Source organism: Pempheris klunzingeri, chromosome 2 (assembly GCF_042242105.1).
Source record: "Pempheris klunzingeri isolate RE-2024b chromosome 2, fPemKlu1.hap1, whole genome shotgun sequence".
In the NCBI taxonomy this organism is placed as follows: Eukaryota; Metazoa; Chordata; class Actinopteri; order Acropomatiformes; family Pempheridae; genus Pempheris; species Pempheris klunzingeri.
The window spans coordinates 20,167,881-20,193,221 of record NC_092013.1 but is presented as its reverse complement, the minus strand read 5'-3'; the positions used below and the strand labels follow the sequence as shown (position 1 = coordinate 20,193,221).

At 42.7% G+C, this 25,341-nt stretch overlaps 1 protein-coding gene across 1 annotated transcript in view; it reads left to right on the top strand.

Annotated features, from left to right (window-relative positions):
• The first annotated feature begins 8,056 nt into the window (after positions 1-8,056).
• LOC139208731 (plexin-A2-like) overlaps positions 8,057-25,341 on the top strand; it is a 59,655-nt gene continuing 42,370 nt past the window's right edge. Inside the window, exons 1-3 of the mRNA XM_070838465.1 lie at positions 8,057-9,286; positions 11,687-11,869; positions 24,769-24,903. Coding sequence (XP_070694566.1) covers positions 8,057-9,286; positions 11,687-11,869; positions 24,769-24,903 — 1,548 coding nt within the window. The remainder of the gene's footprint in view (positions 9,287-11,686; positions 11,870-24,768; positions 24,904-25,341) is intronic.

Below are 25,341 nucleotides of genomic sequence, written 5' to 3'. Positions count from 1 at the left end.
CATATTTGGGACCAAAAGTCAGGATCTCTCTCATCTTCTGTGTCAATTTTGACCAACCTTCTTTAAAAAAAAATCTGTTTCTGGCAAGTCCACCAACTTCATGGAAAGGCTGAAATAGCCCTTTAACTAGTCCTACATGTCGCGTTTGGATGGTGCCAACCTTTAAAAACATCACTTTTCCTTTCATTCATCTCACGATGAAGGAACTGAGAAACAGGAGTATTGGAACACTGGAATTAGCTATCAATTAAAATGTGACAATTTCATATAGAAATATATATGCAAACATTAGTAATGGCGTTATATGACATGGAAAGTGTATAGAAATCTGACTTATTGTGGTAGGACCATGGCAAATCTGTTTCCTCCAACCTCCATTTTCACTCCATTTCAGCAAACCCCATAAAACTCAAATAATTTTCCACTTCTAATAAATTCAATCTGATAAATTCAAGTACTTTCTTCGCGGTATGTCAATATAAATAGGTGAAATTCCAAATAAATAAAAGCATCCGCAACTTTTTAAACAATCTCCACATTCACAGAAAACCTGCAACTTTCACGTTTTAAAGAATACAAGGTGCAGTTTGTGGTATTAACTCATTAACACAGTTTGCATATCTGCATATTTGCAGTTGCTGGAACTGAACAGTTTTAAAGAATGCTGAAATTATGACTGTTCAAGGTTATGGATACCAGCTGAATTGAAAAGAAGGAGGACGCTACTGAATTGCCTTTCCCTTGTGACTATTGCTGAGTCTTTGGGGGATTGTTAAACCCAAACATCTGCTGAATGAGTAGCTCGGGCTGCTCTTAGAAACAAAAAGTAAGTCACCAGTCACCTACAACGTGTCTCAGAAGCCCAGAACACCTTGACTATATCTAAAACTGCTGCAGTTTCCAGCCCTTGGCAGCCACAAACCAGGTGGGAGTGGACTTACTTAATAGACTTGGAGGATTCAATATTAATTTGAGGATCAAGTCCTATCAAAAAGGACAAGTAGTAGTGATGGGAAACGTTCTCTGCTGTGTAATTCCTTTACTGTTTTCCCCAGCATGTGTTATCCCTTAGGGAGCTTTTATTAAAAAAAAAAAAAAAAAGAAAGAAAAAATTAAAAACCTGCGTCCTACTTGTCTTCCAGAGAATTTCTATTTGAGTGAAATTCACCTGTGTTAGCATTCCTGGTAGACCTCTGGTCCACTAGGGTACTGTACTTTTAACCAGGCTATTTCTATTTCTGAACACAGGAAAATTTCTCTGCATTTGCCCAACATCACATTCAGAGACTTAGGAGATGGGATAAAGTTTCAGAGTAAGTTAGAATTAGCGAGAAGCCGAGCTGGGCCGAGCATGGAGACAGATTGAGATAATCTGGGCAGATGCTTGTATTTGTACAGCTTTTGGGGGAATGGCCACCACAGGCCTTATTTGCGCTGCGGATTAAATGTTAAATGTGGGAGCAGCAGATACTTAGAGGCAAAGTTGTCGAATAGTAGAACATGCACCGTCTCTCCTCCCCTTTCCTGTTTTTCTCGCCCTCGCTCGCTGTCTATCGCTGTCTCCTCTTGCTCATAGTGATTTGTCAGCAGTGGAGGTAGCAGCTGTTCCTTTTGCATTGTAATTTCTTTGATCGTAATTATTCGTGCCAGATACCTCCAACCTTGGCATTCTCCGCCCCACGAAGCCATATGGGCAAAGAGGGAGGAAGCCGAGGAAACATACAGGCTTCCTTGGAATAAGTTCTTTGATTTCTGTGTGCAGTGGTGTGGGAATTATGGACATATGTGCTTCACAGCTTCACATGGATGCTCTGCATCACTGTGTCTGATTATTTTTCTCATTCATACACTTGCTGGGGTCTCGTCTGCCAAACGTAATGTATTTTCCCTGTCAGGTCTCCATGATTTATGCATGGAAAAGCAATATAGTCCTGCACATCTGTAACTGAATCAGTATGAGCAGAAATATAGCTTTGTTCTACAGAAACAGCAATGTCAACACAGACAACAACTAAAAAAAACAAAAAAGACAGAAACTCAGGCGATGGGAGTAGACATTAAAATTATAGCCATGCCTGAGGCTGAATATCAGGCTAGTAGTTACTGAGCCAAATAAAAATGGATGAAAAAGAGAGCTCTTACAGAACAAAAAGAACACAACTAGAGAGCTGCTCTGTCCTTGTCTCTGAGCTTGAGAGAAGAGCTCACATTTCACCACCCTCATTCTCTATTACCCTCAGCTGCGCTGTCCACAGATCATTCCGAGCCTCGGTCGTACTCCTCTGCTTACTCCTTGTTCTTCTTCTTGCACTTAAACAGCGTTAAGGATGTGGGGTGCAGGGCAGCCGCTGCAGCATGGCTCACACGCACATGCTGTGCGGTTCCAAAGAAAACGCAGCTTGCTCAGTCTTCTCCTGCCGTCGCTGAATTATAGAAGACCCTCTATTGCACTCGAGCTGCATGGGTTTTCATCACAGCGCTGGAGGTCACTTTGACTTTCCCCTCTATGCTCATCATATATGCAACACGAGGGCCTCGGCAGTGAAGAGGAGCTTGCTTTAGGTCACCATTAACCAGGGAAGACCGACAATGAGATTTATGGAGGGAGAGACAGAGCTGAGAAGAGGGAAAGGTGGAGAAAGGCATGCATGGTTAAATCTGACTGTGGCAGCAGTGCCCTTCATCTGGTCTCTGCTCTTAACAGCAATTTCAGATATAGTACTATATCCGCATGTATAATGCATACACCCTAAGATAATGGCATGCATTGCAGAAGAGACTGCTGACTGTGTTGTAGTGATGTGTTGGAATTGGTCCCCTATGTCACATTTGCCTCTGCCCAGGACCCCTCGCAGCATCCTGCAGTTAATAAGAGCAGAGCGTGTTGCGATGACATAGTGCTACTTTACTGTTCCCCGCAGACATCCTCCACTGCTCTACCATCAAGATTAGTGGCTGGCTGGAGAGTCCCAAAGTGTGCAACATCGGCGCTGACCAATAAACTAAACAACAAGTACGGAAAAAAGGGCAATTACAGTTCTTCTTTGCTCGTATAAAATCATGCCAGGACACATAGGCATGCCAGAAGAGCTGCCAACAAAACGAAATAAATCTACAGTAATTTGCGCTTGTTTCCAGAGAATACTAGCATCACAAAGTGTTAGTATCATTAATCTAAATACTGGTTGTAAGTTTTTTTCATCCAGACTGAGAGAAATGTCCGGGGGAGACACTGCTATTTGAATTTACATTGTAAAAAATAATGATGAAAATTACCCATAGGCCAACTGTCACAAAATTTCACTGTGCGGCACCAAAAGTAGAGAGATCCTGTGGGCATCTGCAGTGTGAGCATCCACCCTACACATTATGCCTTCTGAGGCTCCAGTCTGTGAAGGGGTCTTATGAGGTGGAGCCATTCGCCTTGGGCCCCCCCCCCCACTCCACGACGCAGCCACAGATTAAACACGGTGGACTGATCACAAAACATTGCTTTTCCTAATAAACCCCACCGGTCCCTTGTGATTCAATATGACATTCATTTATAAGTCACCCTTAATAAAGACGGCATTTTCATGTCCTAATTCCACGACTCATCACTGTAGGTACCAGCGACAGCCCCTGGCTCTGGCTTGCTGGCTCCCTCCTCCCTCCTGTCTCTGCCACGTTTGACCTACTTCTGTCTCCACAACATTGTAAACAGATCTACTAATTGCCTTCATTTATTCATTTGGAAGTCAAGTTCTGTTGCGGCTGGCGCCCTCCCAGCTCATTCATGTGTAATGTGTACAATGCTGGCCCTCCCCCCAATGACTCGACCATGTCTTTTTGCTGAAAAAAGAAAGTATCCCGTCAGCCCATGAGTTTATATATTATAAGTGCGAACATTATACATTACCAGGAAGTGCCGCAGCTGAAATATTTTCTACAAACCTGAAATCATCTTGAAGAAGGAACTTTATTTCAACTTCAGTGAGCAGCCCAATCTATGAAAAACTTTACCGACACAAAAAAACCTGCATGTCTCTGCTCAGCCAGCTTGTAATCTTAAGGACAAGAGCTGTTATGACTATTGTAGTTCAGCCACTTCTTTGCCCCCATGGTCTTACACTGTTATTGCTTTTGTGCAGCCTTATAAATCTAGGCCACAAAAAACAACAGCAACAAAAAAAAACAAAACATTTTTATCACCTCTGATGCCGCTGACAATGACTTCCATTGTTGACTAAGTGTGAGAACGGAAATGTTTCTTCTGACCTTTAGAAGGATCATGGCATAGTCTGTTGACAGTGTTCCTGATCTCACACAACTCTATAATCCGCAACATAAACAAGATAAAGATGAACACCATGCTGTTCGTGCTAAATCTATCTTCTTTTAAGAGAAGATCATGTTGTGCCATCTTATTGCTGCTGTGTTAAAACGTAATATCTTCAAAATGGGAATGATTGAAGAATACAGATTCACTGGGTGTGACAGGTATTTGCCCACACACAAAAGAAAGAACACTTAATCATCAAAAAGAGTTTTTCACATTGCACCAGTGAGATAACTCATAACAGCTAATTTGAATTCTCACTAAACCTTCTACAATTTGTGAATTTAGCCCAAGAAAAACATTTGCAGACCTGTTTGTTGACACCTTCATGCTATTGAATTGAGTGAGCAGTGAAAAAGATGCACATGGACAAGCCTAACAAAGAAATATCCCCTATGAACATTTTAGTTCATCTCTGATGGCAGATGGGTCAACCAAACAAGAGACAGAAAAAAAGCCAACCATCCCTTCTGTCCCATGAATCATGCCTAACAGGGCGCTACAGAAGCTATGACAGCATTTCACCCCAATAAAAGCTGAACCCAAAGGATGGATTTGGTTCCACTGATCTTGATCCAGGTCAGAGGGTCGTGTTTGTGGAGCAGAAGAGGCTGGCTTCTGCCTCCTCTGTGCTGTGATTGGTGCACGCCGAGCGCCCGCGTCCCCAGAGGCCTCCGCAAACCATGTTCCTGTGTGTGAGTGTGAATGAGTCACGTCTGGGCTAGAGCGTGTCTGAGTGGCGAGGCGGAGAATTCAGCAGGGAGGACTGCGCAGGGCAAAGAGTTGTCTCTATAATCCAGGGTAAACACTGAGCAGCATGACTGCACGCCTTAGACGTGACTAAAGCCGGGAGAACAGAAATGGATGAAACGATGAGGCGGCTGCTTGCCTGCATGCCTGCCCGGCTCCGTTTGCCACCAGCACTTCCTACCCTTTTCTGGCCCCCCAACCACCCCCCTTTTTGTTGTAATTCCTCTGAGGATTTGACTGGAGACTCTCAACACTGAATTAACCTCTGGGTGGCACTGCTGGTGTTTAAGGTCATGCGAGACTCAAATCTGGCTTCACACATATCATTTGGTCTGCTATTTGCTGTTGGACCTCAAGAGCGCTGTCTTATCAATTATTTATAGTTGGAGAAAAAAAAAGGCAGCATTTCTGACAAGATTACAATGTATATGGTACCTTCTTTTCCTGCACCAGGTCTTAAGGTCTTAACCTGGAAGTTTGCAGTGTGATTTGAACGGGAGAAATTAAAAATAATGGGATTTTAATGGGCACGGCAAAGAAGGGACGATGCTTGTTGAATTGGTAAGCACAACATCATTTGTCTGCTCCTTTTCGTGGCATCTCTAGAATATGCAATAAGTATTGAGTCTGATTTTAGTAATCTAAACTGGCCACTTTCAAGCAGCTCTTTAATTCACTGCATCCCATTCCAGCATCCCCATTCATACTAAAAAGCCAGCTCCTCACTCCAGGGAGTGAAGGTTTCCACTGACCACTGGCTCGGATAATTTGGTTTAATGAAAACAAACGCATGAAAGCTGCAAAGAGTTTATATTTTAGTTTACCCAGAGGTCACTGCCTCACTGCTTCCTCTGAAACATTTCAAAATGTCTGAATAAAATGTCTGAATGCTCCTTTCATGTGGTCGTTACATGAAAAGGACAAATGATAGAGAATCGTGGTTACATCAACACAGAAACTGGTTCAGGGACTCATCAGCTTGCAAAGCAGATGATTTGAGGGATTTTCAGAAGGAATTTGCTGGACACCATTTTGCCCAAAATAAAGAAGCTGTAAATATTAAAGCCAACATGCACTGCCAAATCTCAGCTTTCTGAGAACTAATAAAAGCGAGCACAGTTTTTGTATTCAGTCGGAGAGAAAAAAAAATGGTGAAGAAAAGAGAAGAAGACGCTTCTGACATCTAACAGTTAAAGCTGGGACAGATAAAGACAGAGATAAGCAATGTGTGCCTAAGACTCATTCATATAGATCTGAGTAAATGTCATGTATTATGAATAAAGAAAAGCAAACATTGAACTTCATGATCAGCAATACAGTCCGTGACAGATGTTACTCTTTGGTGGCCAATTACTGGTAGAGTTGCTCACACGGCGCCTGCCAAATTGAGCAGAGTATGTTGAGACACTCGAGTGACTTCTCCCCTGGTGTGAGCGTGGCGGGGACAGATGGACAGGAGATGCTGGAGTGGAGCTGGAGTGGACCCAGCCATCTCAGTGTCAGTCCATCCGCTCCGTCCCTGGCTCCTGCTCAACTCAGTCGGACGTCCTGTTAGTCAGCCAATGGAGAGCACCCACCGCATCTTGACCCCCGCGTTAGGATCTGACATGGCTGTCTTCATTTAACCTTTACTTATACCAGGAAGTCTCGCTGAGAAAACACCCTGTTTACTTTAGCCCAAGCCAAAAAGACAGTTGCCTTTGAGCTAAAGCCTACTAGCATTTGGCACAATGTCCATAGGGGTAATTTACAGGCATTTCACTGAAGGGGTTTGAATGATTTAAAAAAAACAAACTATTGTTGGAGAGGGAGAAGGGGCTGCTGATGTGGTAACAGAGAGGACAAAGGGGGAGAAAGAAACAGCCGTTGGGAGCCAGATTGGAGGAGCTTCTGGTGGCACGCCGACAGGATTTAGGGTGATGTAGGTGTCTGGATTTATGGTCCGTCCTCCTATGCAGGCAGTTTTATTACTCCATTAATGGACTTCGATGAAGTAACAGCGTATGTGAAGCCACTTTATCTACTAGGCTTGTGTTGCCTTCACGAAACATCTGTCTTTATTTTGAGATAAAAACCTGTTTTTTATTCGAAATGAGCTTGTTTTGTCTCCTCTGAATGAGAAACATTGCATCAAACTATTACATACATCACATGCGACAAGGGGAATAAACAGTCAGCACATCAAACATCCTTTGCCATGTGACGAACTCATCCATCCTCCATCGTGTGTTTGAGGGACATTGTTTGTCCCCTGGAAATATCTACATAAAATATGCTAATGAAATTAAACAGGGAAGTGTGAGAGTTGATGTTGCCTGGCTCTGAATCTCTAATGACTCCCTGCCATCCCTGGAAAAAGCCTGATTAATTTAGGAATGTCGGCCGCAGTGGAGAGTGATTAATTCCTCCTGGATTCAACCATTTAAACGAACAAGACGGAGGGGAGAAAGAAAAACAGGGAGCCCAAAATATGGGCGCATAATTAATACATTTGGATCATTTAATTAGCTGACCAAACAGAGGGGAGGCTCAGCTACAGTGTGTCACTGCTTTGTTCAAGTAATAGGCCACAGTTAGTTCTCTCTTACAGAGAGGCGAATATAATGAGCACCCCTGTTGATAAGGGGAGTATTGGACCATCTCTTGGGCTAGTAAATATGGGGAGACAGTTTGAACAAATGATTACTTGTTTCTTTGATGTCTTCCGTGTCTGACTAAACAGAGATAGAGGGGAAAACAAGCACATATAGTTCTGGGTTTTAGATGAAGTGTCTAATGATACTCTGTAAGCAGTTTTTTCCATTCTCAAAAGAATCGGGGATCTTTCGAGTTTAAAACAAACATCTCTCTTTTCTCTTCCAGAAATATGTGAAGATCTCTTAAGAAGGACGAGACCGCACTTCAGCTGATCTTTTTAAGTGCAATCCTGCTCCTTGCTGACACACGATCCCAGGTGTTTTGTCTGAGCTTGGTATTTTTCGGAGCCCTATGGGGATGGGAACGTGCTTGGATAAAGGATGGACTTACTGTGGCCCCACTAAAGGTCACGGTCCTCTTCGGGTCATGTCATGGCCCCTGGCATTGTGGCTACTGACTCTAATCTCTTTGAATCAAAAGACGATTGCTGGACAGACTCTGAACAGCTTCCAATCAGAGAGGAGGGAATGGTCACTGAACCACCTGACTGTGCATCAGTCTACTGGGGCTCTGTACGTTGGAGCTGTCAACCGAATCTACAAGTTGTCAGCCAATCTCACCCTCCTGGTGTCCCATGATACGGGGCCAGAGTATGACAACAAAGCATGCTATCCTCCTCTGATTGTCCAGCCATGTTCGGAGCCTCTTGCCTCTACTGACAATGTTAACAAACTGTTGCTCATTGACTACTCTCACAACCGGCTACTGGCTTGCGGCAGCCTCTACCAGGGCGTCTGCAAGCTGATGAGGTTGGATGACTTATTCATTCTTGTGGAGCCCACGCACAAGAAAGAACACTACCTTTCCAGCGACAACCAGACAGGGACGATGTACGGTGTTGTCGTGCCCTCACAGGGTCAGGACGCCACTCTGTACATTGGCACAGCCGTTGGTGGCAAACAGGACTACTTCCCAACTATCTCCAGCCGCAAGCTGCCTCGCGACCCAGAATCCTCTGCTATGCTGGACTACGAGCTTCACACAGACTTTGTTTCCTCTCTCATTAAAATCCCCTCAGACACACTGGCTCTTGTCCCACACTTTGACATCTACTATATCTACGGCTTTGCTAGCGGCAGCTTTGTCTACTTCATGACCGTCCAACCGGAGACACCTGAGAATGGGATGCCTGCTGGTGGCTCCCCTGGCGACCTGTTTTACACCTCTCGCATCATCCGCCTCTGCAAAGGTGACAAGAAGTTCCACTCATATGTGTCACTTCCTGTGGGGTGCGTGCACAGAGGCGAGGAGTACCGTCTGCTGCAGGCGGCTTACCTGTCCAAGGCTGGCAGGGTTCTGGCAAAATCACTGAACATCAGCGCCCAGGAGGACGTGCTGTTTGCCGTGTTCTCCAAAGGACAGAAGCAGTGCCATGACCCTCCAGATCACTCCGCTCTCTGCGTCTTCACCATACAAGACATCAACGCGCGCATTAAGGAGCGCCTGCAGTCCTGCTACCAGGGAGAGGGAAACCTGGAGCTGCACTGGCTGCTGGGAAAGGACGTGCAATGCACCAAGGCGGTAGGTGGACTGTAGAGACAGAAAAGCGTTGGTGAAGCGTTCGATTTTGCCCGCTAGAACACACACCCATTTAGACCAACTATGAAACCCACATGATGGTGAGCAGCACTGATAAAGATTTACTGAAAGTTGGCTCTTTGGTTATCCACAAACATGATTCCAGCCCAAATAGTTGATAGGCAGACAGCCAGAGCTGTGCTAAAGACACCATTCAGGTTTTCAGGATCCCACGAGACCAGAAGAGCTGGAGGAGATTTATTCCACAATGCTAATCAAGGGAGTTTTGTATGGAGCTTTGATTTCATTCAGGGGTTTGGGCACTCACTCCCGCCTTCTTCTCCTCCCCTTCTCCCCCCCCCCCCCTCTCTCCATTTCCCTCCTTCTACTCTTGTAGCTGTCAGCAGTATTTGAACCCTCGGAGACCTGTTCTTGATCTCGAGAAGAGGGCTTTCTTGTAAATGTCCAAGTCTATGCCTTTGTGAAAGCTATAATTTCGTATAATGAGTGCCTTTCATTGAAACAAGTTGAAAGCAAACCATGAAAACAATGATATTCATCACATTATTGCTCTGGTGGTTCCCAACATATTCTTTGATTCCATGACATCATCTAACAAATAAGATGTAATGTTATTCATAAAATCAACTGAGGGAGGACAGAGAAACATAATGCAATAATGAACTCTCCATGGACATGTAACCAAAGGATTTTATGTCTAAAATGGACTGTAAATGAAACACAATGGTTCAGCTTTGTTAAGATGTCTATAGATATTGTGTGTCTTTGGTTGCATGATTAATTAGTCAGTGAAAGATCAACAGCCAAGTGTTTCTAGACAAGCACCAATACAGCTTTTTGAGGTCAGTGACTGATGACAGACATTTTCCTTCCTGTGTCAAGATTTTTAGACATGCCCATCTTAACATAATCATTTATGAAGACCAATAGTTTTATTCCGCTTTGCTCATACGTTACTTGTTACTCTAATTCTTAGACTCCTATAAAGTTATTATCAATTTCACAATTTGTCAGTAACTAACAAAAACAAAAGAGTCTACATCCACGCCAGCAGCTCTGTAAGGCTGCAGTCAAAGGGGTGCTGCGAGCTAAATGCTGATTACAGCCTTCTAACATGCTCTCAGTGTAAATGCTAACATGCTAATGTGGAGCAGTTCTAATCTTTACTATGCTCACCGTCTTAGCTTAGAGTGTTAACATGCTAACATCTGATAATTTGCACTAAACATAAAGCACAGCCGAGGCTGGTCCTGGGGGTCATCACAATACAGCCTGAGAGGATATGAATGTCGGTACCAAATCTTACAGCAGTCCATCCAATAGATGTTGAAATATTTCACAAAAAATTAAAAATGTCAACCTCATAGTGGCACGAGGGAAAAAGTCAGGTGATCACCAAAGTCGGTAGGATTCAGCCTCTGGGGACCCAGAATGGGTCTTTATATTGGATATGACATTAAAAATTCAACAGCAGAATTTCAGACTGGCTTTTTTTTTTTCCAGGCAATCAATAGTAAGGAACCCAACAGAAATATTCAAAAGACAATATTAAAGTTCAAAAGAGAAGAGTTGAATGGCTTCTTAAAAGCCAGGATAAAAATGGCTTATTTTAGACTGAGGTGAGGTGAGATATGAAGTTCAATTCACTGATCACGTTCAACAAAGCTCAGGCACATTGCTTGATGAAGGAAAAAGAACAGTAAGGTCTAATATACGCACAAGAGGAAGGGGATGTGAAGTAAGACATTAGCTGCCCTAAAAAGGTAGCTGTATACACCGAGTGACAGACAATTAGCCAAGGTTTGAGGTGCATGTTAGTAGATGTAATGGGACTGCTTAGCATGCTGCTCTCTTTGATGCCTAATCAAAACCTGACATCTCTTGTGCTGTGTGTTTGTGTGATGTCAGATCAAGCAATCTAAAAAATCACAGAAACAGGCGCAAAATACACACTGTTTCTCGTGTTTGCCATCAGCAATTAGTCTGCTCCGCAAATGCGCCTGCTCTGAGGCCTGTTGATAAACGCAGCAGCCCAAACCCTTTTGAAGTAACCATTTTTAACCCTGGAAATTGTGCACTTAATGCATGTTACGCTTACCAGAAGTCAGTTTGAGTTCTCCTCTTATATTCGCATGTGTCTACAGTGATCTCAGTCATTTTTCTGGCTCCCACTTACGCTCTTCCCTCTCTCTCGCTACATCCACCGCCCCTCGCTACATCTGTCATCCACAATCCTTCTTCCTTTCACTCTCTCCCTTCTTTCTATCCCTCCCTACTTTATCTCCTCTCCTGCTTTTTTCTCAACATCTACTCAAAAAACACCTCTCTGTCTTCACACTCTTTAACGCTTTCTTCATCTTAACCCTCCCTCTGTCCATGCAGCCTGTTCCCATCGATGATCACTTCTGCGGCCTGGATATAAACCAGCCCCTGGGGGGTTCCCAGCTGGTGTCGGGTCAGACGGTGTACACTGAGAGCAGGGACAGGCTGACCTCTGTCACCTCCTACGTCTACAATGGACACAGTGTGGTCTTCCTGGGGACCAAGAGTGGACGACTGAAGAAGGTGAGAGCTGTGATACACCAGTGTGTGTCAGTATCAAGCAAGACAGGCTTGATTTGTCTTTTTTTCCCCCCACACTGAACTCACATACCTGAGAATTGTCTGCTTGTTTACAGGGAATTGCTAATTCTCAAAAGATGACACCCGATCCTCTTGATGACAAATGACAAATGATCACTCATCTACTCGAAACACAACAATACTGAACTATTGGTATCTCTGTCTCATATGACAGTTATCATCCTGATTGTTTTTGAATAACAATGCAAAAAGTAGCCTGGTTCCACACCTCAGAATTGCTGCCCACAACTCAAATAGGTCTGGTATTAGAAGGCCTAGTGCTTAGAAGGCACTGATTAATATTGGGAAAGTCATCTTCCTATACAAAGTTAGCTGGCTACCTAGCTACATTAATGGAAATTAGTGACAGAAGAACAGCTGAAATGCATGGATGAGATTGACGCAGCTGTAAATTCTATCGATCTCGAGCATTATTTCAGCTCTTACATTGACAACTGTCAGTGACTAATGTGAAAAATGTTAAGTTCTTCTTGCAAATTCCACTGCTGCTTACAAGATTATTTTAGCGGGACAATATACATACTCATAGATGTGTATATATGTATACAACGATATACTATATACAGTGTCCTTACTTTTAGATTCTGGTATGGAGAGTCAAGCTTCAAAAAAAGACTACATTTCCCATGGTGCAGCTTAGAGTCTTGTAAATAGCCATGTCTCTCAAACTCCACACCACTCCGAGCTTCTCTGTTAAGAATTTGAAAGGCTCAATCCAAAGCCAAGATAACCCTGACGACATCGTTTTGACATCGTCGCGGTCTCAGACTTAACGCAGCGCCCTTAAAGAGCCACAGGAGACAAACGCTTTTGCTCTCCACATGACGGGTTAACTGATCTTCATGTGTAAAACTGGTGAAATGTCCCTTTATGTCGCATATCCCTTTAAAGGTTTCTGTCGCCAAACTCCACATAACATCATTTGCCAGTTGCCCATGAGAAATATATCACTAAGATACATCACCCATGGCTGCTTTTGTGTCTCACCGCCGTGGCACATTTATGTACTAATGATCTTAAATCCATTAACACTAATTAATGCAATAATCTGGCCAATTAATGGCCTAATTAACATAACAGGTTATGTTTAATATATCATGGCGATTATGCAGTTGAACAAAGGTGGAGTATTCATGCAACACTACATCTTGTGCTTCAGCCTTTGGACCGGCGCTCATAGACAAGGACAAATCGATGTAAATTTCCACTCATTACTACTTGAGCCAAAACTGAAGCACACGGCTGTTCCTTCACTTCCTCTGTTTTCGTTGTATTAGTAACGGAACATTTTGCAGCTCTAGTGCCTCTTGTTTAACGCTGTCCTGGTGGATTTTGGTTTGAATAGCTTTTAGCATTACAAAGTACTTGGAGGACCACTTCACTGATTTAGAACATTATCTCTGTCCACCTGACATGAATTTTTGCATGTGTATAAACACCATTAGATTTGTAAGTGTCTAATAAGTTTCTTATGCTAATTTGCATTTTCCTTGATTCATAGCCTAACCTTAGTTTTCCCATTCGTCTAGTTTTTTTTGCAAAGTCTGTCCTGTCTTCTGTTTTTTTTCCTGGTCTCAGTGTATGACTTAAGTTTTCTTTCATTCAAGGTATAGGTCTGGTAATTTTAATTTAAATTTTAATTGGTAATTTTCCTTTTGGACAACAAATCGAATGAAAAGATGAATTTATACTATTAATGCTCCGTCTGTGCCACAGCCTCCATTGTAGCCCAAAAACTATTAAAAGCACCTCAGTGAGTCCCATGGTAAGCGCTGGGTGACACGTTCCTTCATGAACATTGGCGCTTGTTTATTTTATGTGTCATCCCACATGCATTGTTCTGCTTATTTATAGAGCATACTCACAACCACGCCTAATCTGCAGCTGAAAATAATCAAGAGCGTGCTGTTTAGGAAATTACTTTAGCCTTTTTTGAAAATTAAAGTATATTCTCCTTTTAAAGATTTAAGTCAGCAGGAACAAAAGGGGCTCCGTGCCACAGACAGGCTGGGGCTGTCTGTCTTCCAAACGCATTAAGAGATTGGCTGAACCATTGTTGGTTTTGGTCTTTTCTTTGGATTTAATAACAATAAGAAAAATAGTGTAGTGTAGTCTTATCCTTTAGTGTCTAACTTCAGCATTTCTTATTTCAAATCTCAGTAATGCCTCCTTTTGTTGAGTAAGTTTGGCTTTCCTGGTTTTGAGTCTTAACTTTATCTGACAAAGGTATGTTTTTTTATGCTGCTCACATCATCAGGTGTAGAGATTGAGCACGAATACAGAGTACTAACAAGTGTAACAGCCAGGGTATATTGAAAGGAACTATATCAAACGTTGTGTGGTCTGACCACATCTGAGGAGCTGTTCCAAATGGCCACACTTGAAGGCAGAGCGAAGAGCCTGCTGTCACTGAGAGGGGCGAGGAGCGATAAAATGGGGATAACGTTACACACTTTCAGACAGACTCAACTTAAAGGCATTCAGAGTGCTGAAAACGTGTTTTGTTCATTCAAAAACTGACAATGCAGTTGAGTGAAGAATGAATCCTGCAGCTAACGATTATCATCATGACTGATTTATCTGCCAATTACTTTCTAGATTGATTGATCTGGCGGAGAAATGTCCCCAAAATGCCTTTTAAGGGATTATTAAAATAGTGAATTAATCTTCTGTCATTCCACTCATCCATTAATCAACTAACTGTGCCAGCCATAGATTACCTCCTCAACTCCTGCACACCCGGCCGATCGCTAACATTTTCATCCTCAGTCAGCTTCAAAAAGTTGCAAAAATTGTCAGACATGGTCCCCCAATTCTGACATGTGAAAGGTGGAGAGGAGTGGATTTCGGACACTGTTCGACAACCTGACAAGCAATTTGTGTAAAGTATACTTTAGCGTCTATGGCGCAACTATGATATATGGAGGTTTGTTTGAAAAGTCGCGGGACAACTTTAATGTGAAGGTGGGCGAGCATACTTAAGGAAAAGGATACACTGTAGATGTTACTTCATTAACATATATAAAACAGGCATCTATAGGAATGCGTCCACTCAAATCTTTCCTAGTGATTTTTTCACAGATGTAGGATCACTTATATCAGTGTCACAGACATAAGATGACCTCTTTCTGGGAGGTTCATGAAGTTGATTTAGCTCATTGTCCATCATGTTTTCTTTCACATTGCATACTGTAATGATATATTATAATCAAGTTCCTATACGGCTCGTTGTTTGATCTAACTGGATTGACTTGGTAGCACCGCGGGCCCTGCTTCCTGCACAGTCGTACAGCATGCAACTGAGTGAGGAAATGTGTGAGAGGACTGTTGTGACATTAGCCTCGGGGCCTCAGTCTTATGAGGAGCAATCTGTCTGACACACGACACACACACACACACACACACACACACACACACACACACACACACACACACACACACACACACACACACACACACACACACACACAGGTCCAGATTGGGAGCACAGATAGCATCACTGCAGCTCTTTCATTGGATGAGCCATTGGGGAAAAAGACAAGATAGCCCTACAGAAAAAGGGAGAGGAAAAAAAGAGAAACTAAGAGAGACAGTATGAGACAAAGACAGAGCAAAAAGGCAACAGGAAGAAAAGAGAAACAGCAGAGACAGAGGAAAAAAAGAAACAAAGAAAAACCAGAGATATTAAGTGAGACAAAGAAAGAGGGGCAGATTTAGGAAGGAAGAGACAAAGAAAAGCACAAGATGAAATGTACGTTTTGCATGTGTTCAGGAAGTGAGCAGTAAGTTTGGGTTAGGAGAGCGAGAAATCCATCATTACTGCTTTAAGTGCAGTGTCTGAAGGCTAGAGTTTGTCATTACACTGACAGAGTGTGCGGCCGTGATTCAGACTCCCAGGAGCCTCGGAGGAGCACGGGTCAACTCTCGAATCCTATTCCATCACCCCCAAATAGACAGGCTGAGTGGAAATGGGGCATGACAATAAATGCCATCAGCGGATCACTCCGGCAGCAAAGGTCAAACCTGCCACAGGAAGGGTGTAACCAGGGTGAAAGGTCACGGGGATACCCAACAGTCTCACCATCCCGGCTCCATGCAGCATATGGATGTGTCAATCAATGTCTCTCGATTAGGTTACTCATGTTCCAGTTATAACAGGACATTTCTATCATCGCCCGCCACAGTTTTGTTTCCTTAGGTGGTTGATTTTTGCTGAGTAATATGACCCTGTGGGTAAATCTGGGTCTGAATACAAAAAGGGGCTTTTACTTTTGAATGGCGTGCGCTAACGAGCTGAATCCAGGTAAAATCCATTATCTCTTACTGATTCGTATTTAAATCTATTCCAGTCACAAGGCAGGGGGCATAGATAGATGCAACTTTCGGTGGCACTGGTGGCACAGTTCTTCCACTTGTTAGCAAAATGCTAGTGGACCCATTGAGCGCAAAATTAGCATTTCAGCCAGCATAGTCGCATTGAGCTTTCAACTATTTTTTGCAACAATCTTGAATTTGGATGTGTGGCTCTGCTCATGTGATGATCCAACAAAAAAACTGTTGTTTAGGTGGAGGAAGTAGAGGAGAATTAGGTGCATATATAAATGAATCCTTAACGCCAGATCCACAGGCTAACTGAACCCTCATTGTCACAGTGAATATTGTACTGATGTGCGTTTGACTGATAAAGTGATCACTTATCTGGGGAAAAAAAAGAGTGGCGAGTGCTTCAATTATGTTCACAACAGTAACTGTGTTTACTGTCTTTCATCCACTTCATGCATTAGAGAAACCCTGGAACGGTTCGCTTTCTCTAATTACCGAATAGAGGCAATCGGCCCTTCCTTCACTGTGATATGTGAGTGACAATCACTGTGCGCGCGACATTTTACAGTGGAAATGTTTTTTCTAGATGTGATTACTTGAAAAGCAGCAGATTAGTCTTTTTTCAGCTTGTAGATTGTTGTCTTGCATCTCAACATTCTCTCACAGCGTTAGAAAACACAAGCAGCTCAAACTGACCAGCAACAGTTTTTGTTTAGCTGCAAAGCCTGAACAATTCACCTTTTGTGTAAGCAGATAAGATGACTCTGGTCATATATGACTACTGTGACACGCCACTAATGTAGCCTCAAGTTTTTTTGTTTTATACATAGCTTACAATTAGTCAGCTCCAAAAAGTACGAGACTACAGCCACATTTCTCCAGGTTTTCTTTTCCATTCTGTTGTTTTAGTAGGAAGGACAGCAGATTGTTGTCTCTACTCTACTGTAGCCTAGCAAGTAAGTAAGCAGCAAACATGCTGTAGAGTGACATTATACCTATGCTTACCCCGTGGCAGCCTCAAACACACGACAGTTGTCGAGTGCAGTTGATTTTCTGAGGATGTTTCTGCACGGTGACGCTCAAAGGGACTACAGTGGCATACAGAGTGGAACCGGATGCTTCCCTGACATTGCGAGTGTATTAAGATGTGGCTTGTGTCAGTCAATATCATGATGTTCCCTGTTTGTATTAATATTTGGTGTGTATGCCCTTTCAGAGGGAAAACCAATGGTGTCACACCTGCCACAGAGGATCTGCGGTAATATTTTAATATACGATTAAACCTTTAATGTTTAATCATGATTTCGCCTTAGGTAGACAATCCTCTCAACAGGCTGGGGAGGATGGTCTAGCGGAGAAACTGTCCTTTTACTGAAGCATCACAAGCCTGATCCCTGCAGCTGCCTCGACACTGCTCTTGTGTTGACGCCTTTACTGTTAGAGAATTAGCTCAGTGCTGGTAAATACCCTTCGAAGGATGCAGACACTGTGCTATGAGGGGGTGCAGTGTTGAATGAAATAGAAATGGACCAGCACATTACCTCAGTGGCCGCAGCTACTCAGCAGCAGCATTTCCCCAGAAATGGTGGAAAATGTTAAGCTCACAGCAAATAAAGCCTTAGTCAAATACTCTCATGTGCAAATAGTGCATTCATTATGGCTTACTGAGAGTTGACCGGGTGGGGAATATCTCCAATGCATGGCTAAATGACTTGAACTTTTCAAAGTCACGATTTCTAAGGGGGGCCAGGAAAGGGAGATTTGGTGATTGAAGTCATTAGAATGGAGTTTCAGAGGAGAGGAGGGGCACAGGCAGAGTAGGTGTGTTTGAGGCTAAATTGAAAGGATTCTCATAACTGCAAGAAGGGTGGTAAAAAAACGTCGTTAAAAGTCTTCAGAGAAAATCACTGTTAGATGTCTCAGAGCAGCTAAAACACTAGCTTGTATTAAGAGTGGCAGTTTTGTGATAAAACAGAGAGGTGTCCATCTCTTTGTTTTTCCTGGCTGCCGTTTCATTTAGCAGCTCCGTGACTCCCTCCCCAACTCTCTTTGTCCTGTCTTCCCTCTCTTCCTTTTCTTTCTCCTGCTCTGTCGCACAAATGGAAACACACAAGAGAACTGTGACTGCATTGCGGTCAGGAAAATGAAGACCATACGGGTGCCATGAATTGTTCCACTGTCCCCCTCCCACTGCTTTTGTTGGTGGGCCATGGGAACTTGACAAACAATGGGAATGATTGGAGGGATGGGGGTCGTACGGAGGAGGACAGGAAACAGAACAGGAAACCATGTCCTCAAGGAGAGAAAAAAAAAAAAAACAGACGTGAACATGTAGAGACTGAGAGGAGACTGTGGTCGAGTTGTAGAAATTGTGGTATGAGGACTTGGAAGCCCGCCATGCAGCTGAAGGTTAGGACAAACTGAAAATTTGGCTGCTGCAAGTGGAAGGCTTTTAACAATAACCCTCAAAAACACGAATGCATGACCACACACAGACGTTTACCATGACCTCTCTCCCGACTAAGCTGGTAATTGCGTTTAGGTATGGGCACTTGCCAACATACAGTGTATTTAGTGACTGCGATCAATACGCCCCTCTTTGTGACTGTAGTTAATGTGATGGCTGAATGATTAGTCCTGTCCTGTAATACACATCTCCACCTCAGTGACCCCTCCTCCCCTGAACCCTCTTCGTTTTCATGAGCCGCTTCAGCTCAGCTCTATCCTGTGCTTCGTCTCATTAGCATTCACAGAGCCGTGATGGATATATGGGCTAATCAATGCCCACTCTCCTCGGCTGTCATCCTCGATCGGACCATATGCACAGCCACTCAACCTTAAAGGTGGCCAGTTGTCTGGCCCTTATGTCGCTGCATGCCCCGTGTCACAATATTGAGTCAAGCTTGTGCCAAAATCTGCTTTGCTTACAGTCTGTGTAAATCTACTTTGGATCCAGTCTTGTATGTATTTTCATTCAGTGCTCCTGTTCCAGAGTAATGGAAGATTTATGCGTGGTTTCCTGCCAAATTGTGACTTTTTTACTTTTGGTGGTTTTGTATGAAAAACAATACTTTCCTGTGAATCAGATGTTCGCATGCAAGAGAGACTCGTTTATTTCCAGCAAAATGTCATGGAACGACCTAAGAAGACACGTTTGTTGTATAATAGATAGACCAACCTCCTCGTGTTTGGCTCAAGTTGGACGGACCAGTCTTCAGGGACAGATGAAACCTCGTCAGAATGGCAGATTGGGAATGATTGCTTGAACAGAGTGCTCCATGCCTCCTGGGTCATCATCCATATGTTTAGGTTAGCTGGGTGAGCTTGAAGGGCACAGACCAGCTGGCCACATATGGACACACTCTTTTGAGATTGGACGGCCATTACCACATAAACATAATCATCTGCTTTACAAGGTCTCCCAATCTGCGGTGGAAAAGCAAGGGGTTCAGCGCCATTTACATGTATACTTCCTCTCAGCATGAGCGAAATCATCGCCTGAAATGATTCTCAAAATCAGCCCCATATGTCAATACTCACAGAAGAGACATTTGGGAGAGTCGTATTGCTCATGCAAGGTCTGGCAGTTTTACAACGGAGCCAACCCGACTCAGGCCAAGTGACATCTTAGAAGTCGGGGTTTTTGTTTTCTTTGGCTCTCGCAGGATGAGAGTGCAGTCGAGCATTTAAGATGCAAACCAAGCCACGGGAAAAGGAGGCTGTTTTCCTTAAGAGCACACGGGCTCAGGTTGCATATCTGTTTGTGGAAGCCATACTAAGCTGGGATGTTTATATCCGTCGCAGGTTCTGCAAGGGAATTTAAACAGCAGGAAGGAAATTGCCGTTATTGGCTTAAATATTATTCATGGGTTAAAAATATATCCTAATCAGCTGTGAGATGGTGGGAAGGCTCACTTAGGTCATCCGAACACGCGGTATTGATGCCAAATCAGTTCAGATCCTCTGCTACATGACACGGACCACACAAGGGGAATCTGCTAGAATTTTAAAAGGTTTACTGATGTTTTTGGAAAATATGTTCTCCTTGATAGTGAATTCAAAGCAACATCCTAACTGTTTAAATAAGACCCCATTTACACTTAGTTACTTTGTGCATCTCAAATGGACCTGATAGCTTTTCTGGTATACAATACCCGAGTTGAAATGCAACCAACAAGCGCATTTGAGATGGATTGAAATCCAATTGTTGTGCAATCACTGAATGATTTGTGTGGGGGCGAGGGAGCAGCGTGAGTGACAGACTGTAAAGATGAGAACATTTTTGTCTCACAGTAGTTCATCTATGTGTTTTTATCTATAGATCACTGTCAGCTAGCTTGCTGAACATATATTGTTGTTTCCGAATTACTAAAGTGCAGAAGTTATTCCTTTTCTTGTGTTTTTGGAAGTTATTGAACAACAGGTACATTACCGCTAAACTGTGGACTGGAGTAGTTGTGAACCCGACATGACAAAAACAGACAGTGATACAATATGCAGTAACATAGCCATTTATGAATAGTCAATACTTGCATGGCACGTTTCTAGTCTTTTTCCTCATATTCATTCAGGAGGAATCTAAATTGGAGGAAACTACTCTATCACACACATTCAGACAAGTTAGAGAAAGTTGGAGGTCAGTGTCTTGCCCAAGTACACTGCAACATACAGACCGGACCCGCCAATCTTCTGATTTACAGCGACCCACTCTACCTCTAAGTCAAACCCGCCCATTGTGGAAGTTTTAACGAACAATTATTGATAGGATACTTAAAATAAGTAAAAATGAATGACAATGGAGCCTAATATTGCACTTTATAGATCGTGGTGTGTGTTCCTGTTAGGCCATAATCCATAATGGTGTATTGATCAAATAAGCGATCATGCACACAATTCACAACTACAAATTTAATGAGAGCAACCAACAAAAGAGTGAGTGCACGTGCATCTAAATGTGTTTGTACGCAAGTGCACATGCGCCTTTGTTTGCATGCCTGTGTGCGTAGATCAGTACGTGCATGTGTGTGTGCAACATTGTGTGTCATTTCCTACAAGCAGGCTCATTATAAAACCAATTAAACCCGCCTTACTCTCATTATGGAGCTGTGGGGCTTAAGGAGAGATTGAGGACCTGTTGTACTCCCAGAGGGCTTTTGCCTGGTCAGCCCTGTTTTAAATGATAAAACCACTTTTAAATCCGCTGAAATCAAACACCGCGGATCAGTCATGATGGGTCAGTATCTGTCTGAGCTCATCCCTGCACCCCCGGCACTCAGTCCGCCTCACCATCCAACTATAAACACTCATGGCTCTGTGTCTGTTCTCCTCTAGACAATTGTGGGTTTTTTTTTTTTCATTTTAATGTTTACATGGTTTTACCGCACAAACACTTACACACTCTGGTATAAGTGTTCTATTTATGGAATGTTTTAAGGAGTGTGGGAAAAAAAATAATGTAAACCGACTCCATTACTGTGTGGGACTGAGGTACAGGAGAGGAGGAATAGGATGAGGAGGAGGGAGAGGAAGAGTAGGCGCAAGAGAAGACAGGGCAAGAGAAAGACATCAGACAATGAGCGAGAGAGAAAGAAGCTTAGCTGTGAGATAAATCTGTCTATGAAATAACTATTTAAAAGATAGGACCGCACACAGCGCTGAGGTAATGACCTGTGAGAGACAAACTGTGTCCTCTTGTGATCTGGAATCAACAGACAACCCCATTGTGCTCATTACTTTTGTGTTTTTGTATGTGGAAGATGACAACCCACTCTCCCTGCACCCCCCAGCTTGTACCCTCCCTCCCACATAAACTACCACACACACACACACACACACACACACACACATTTGCACATATTTTCTCCCTCCCTTCTTCATTCTTGGCTGGCGGAGCTGACGGTTGGAGAGGCACAGCTGCCTGGAAGGTGGAGGCGTGATTGATTGATGAAGTTTTGGTGCCCAGGGGATCCAATCATGTAATCAGTTTGTATTGATTGACTGTCCCCATTGAGACACTGCTGAGGCTCTGCCACCATGTGTGCGTGCTAGACCTGGCAAGCATTCAAAATCTTCTGCAGTCAAATTTGATTTGGGTGGCGAGGTCGCCCAAGTCCACATGTCAGGATGCATGCAGGGAAAACTGGAATAATTGCACTGCAGACGTTTCGCAACACTTCCACAATTCTTTGCTCTAGTTCCTCATTTTCTTGCATTTATTTCAATTATTATGATTGAGAAATTAATTCAGCTTTACTGTAATTGCATCACATGGTTAATGATTCGGTCTCCCTGGAATTTAAATAGGGCTTCAACCTGGGTTTGCATAGCTAATGAGCATTTTTCTCTCTAGCTATCATGCTTTCTCTCTTATTTCACATTTCTGACTTATATTTCAAGTGTCAAAGTTATCGTTGCTGCATGATGCAATTCACATCTTTCCTGCACCAACGGTGAAAGATGGGTTTTATGAGCACAAATAAAGGTATTTTTGTGAATAAAAAAAATTAAGGACTGAAGCAATGCCTAGTTTTTATGGTGCAAAATAACATTGGGTAATAATTCTGCAATATAAACCAGACAACCAAGAAGGTTTGTCTTTGTGCTGAATACATGAAAAGTTAAAACACTTTAATTATCTGGTGAGTGTTACTAAGGTGTAGTTTATATCAGCGACAATAAAGGGTTTTTTCAGCTCAGTAACCACTTCCCATCTTTACAAAGAGTATCACGTCCTTACAAGGCTGCCTTTCGACAGCGCCGACATCAGTAAGTCACTTATTATAAAGACAGACCTGCTTATTTGTTTACTTCACTGCAACAGCACATCTTGTTTGTAGGCAAAGGTGGGAGAAAAGAATCGAAAACCCCTCAGCAGTGGGCATCTGGTCTCCGTGCTTGCATTTAATGAGCCCCAAAAGATTTTCTGCCTGAAAGTCACTCCAAAGTCAAATTAGGGCTGAGCTCACAGAACACGTTTAAAAAAACTCAATTGCGTCATGGCAATAACCTCAGGGGTGGATTTAGGTCACAGTCGCACCGGCCAATTGGACCTCTGAATGAGTGGCAGCATATCCATCTTTCTTGGTAGCATGAATGAATAATAGAGTGATTTCCAAAGCTACTGCTCTCGGTCTGCCACGAGTCAAGAGGATGTTAGTTCAAAGTGCAAAGAGTAAATATCACTTACCTCCAGACATAATAAAAGCTTACACATGTCAGGAAATTCATGCAATTGTAACTGCAAACCGAATTGTAACTTTTACAACAGAATATCTCCGCATTTCTGTAATTTACATGCTGTTTTCCTAAGAATTACACAAGAAGAAGAATGAATATCATTTTCATCTCTTTACAAGCCAACTCTGTGATGTGATTAACGTTCTCTTGTTAGCGTTAGCTTAACTTTAGCCCAGCACAGCCTTTGTCAAATATGCCTCTAATTACTTGGAAATGCTTATTTACACATTGCATAGGTGTATTTTTAATATGACTTTTATGAGTGGAAGTGTATGTGGACCTGTGTGTCTAAACTGTATGTCTAATCACTTGGACACTGTCATAGTTGTGGACAAAACCAAATTAATAAACATATTTATAGCTAGCTGCCGCATGTAAACATGATCATTTTAGAAATGTTGGAAAGAGTATTTATCTTCTTTTGGTGGAGGCCAGTAGTTTCCGGTGCTTGAAGCTAGGCTAAACACATCCTGGATCCCTCTACTAGATGAACATACATTTAATTACTATCAATCATTTCATTGTAACTCCTGGGAAGGCAGCAAATTATTACACTTTCCAAATCATTGAACAGTTTTGAAAAGGGGGATTTTGCTAAAATGCTAACTGCTAATAACAAGAAGACAGTGAGGTTTCCTAGCAATAATCTATCAGTATATTTTAGTGGCATTCTTCTGCATACATCTTAATGTTATAGAAATGAACAGGCTGTTTTGTGTGTCATTTCACATAAGCCGCTTCTCTGTTAATGGGCTAATGTTCTAATTGATTGCTGTACTAGAGGAGAGTTTATTCACGACTGATTAGTCATTATCAGATAAGGCTATTTATCAACAAAATGAACGTGGCGTGTACTAGAGGACATTTTCTACAGTTGGTGACTGGAGAAATCGTTTGACTAATGTGAAAGGACTTCACAATGTACTGAAATTTCCAGGAATGTTAAAAAAAAACACTGAAGAAACTCAAGGTTTCCTCATAAGTTTTAAAACTGCCTGAAGCACAAACACTTTCTAAGATGACCCAAAAATAGGAATGTCATCCATTTGAAAACATGCTGTTATTCATTTCTTATAAAGCTGAGATTTAAAGAGTGTTTTCTCATAACACCGGTGTTTTGGAGGGACAGCGCAAAATGCAAAGATGCAAAACGATGTATAGAAAGCATACAACTTGATATAGAGTAACCATTTAGTCACTGCATCCAGCAGCTAGGCATTCACTGTCTCTTCATCTTCTGTATTTGTCTGTGTCTTGTGCAGATCAGAGTGGATGGCGCTCTAGAAGGAGGAGTGCTGTACGAGACAGTGACCGTGATGAAGGATAGCAGCCCCATCCTGCGGGACATGGCTTTCTCCCTGGACAGAACCTCTCTCTATGTCATGTCTGACAATCAGGTGAGGAAACACCCTCATTTTGCTGCTGCTGTCAAGAGGAACACCAAGCATCAGGGTGATGTAGCGAGTAGCGAGACCGTCCTTCAGCTGGAAGCCTGCGGGTTCAGGCCCGTGTGACAGTGAGCGTTCACCATGCTGACACGTCCTTGAGCGAGATACTGTATGTGTAGCATGTAATTCGAAAAGTCAAAAGTTGTACTTGGGATGAAAAGATATAGTATGGCAATATTTCTCCCATTGTGTGAATAAAAAATGAACAAACATAAAACATAGTCTTCACATGTGTATTTAGATACAAAACTCACAAGTAATTCCTATTTTCTGGGGATTTAATTGGATCCGGTTTATCAGGATATTGCAAAAAGAAATGTTTTGCCTTTTTTTCTGCACGGATATCAGCATTACAGTTAGCCCCATTACTCTTTATAGTCTGGAATT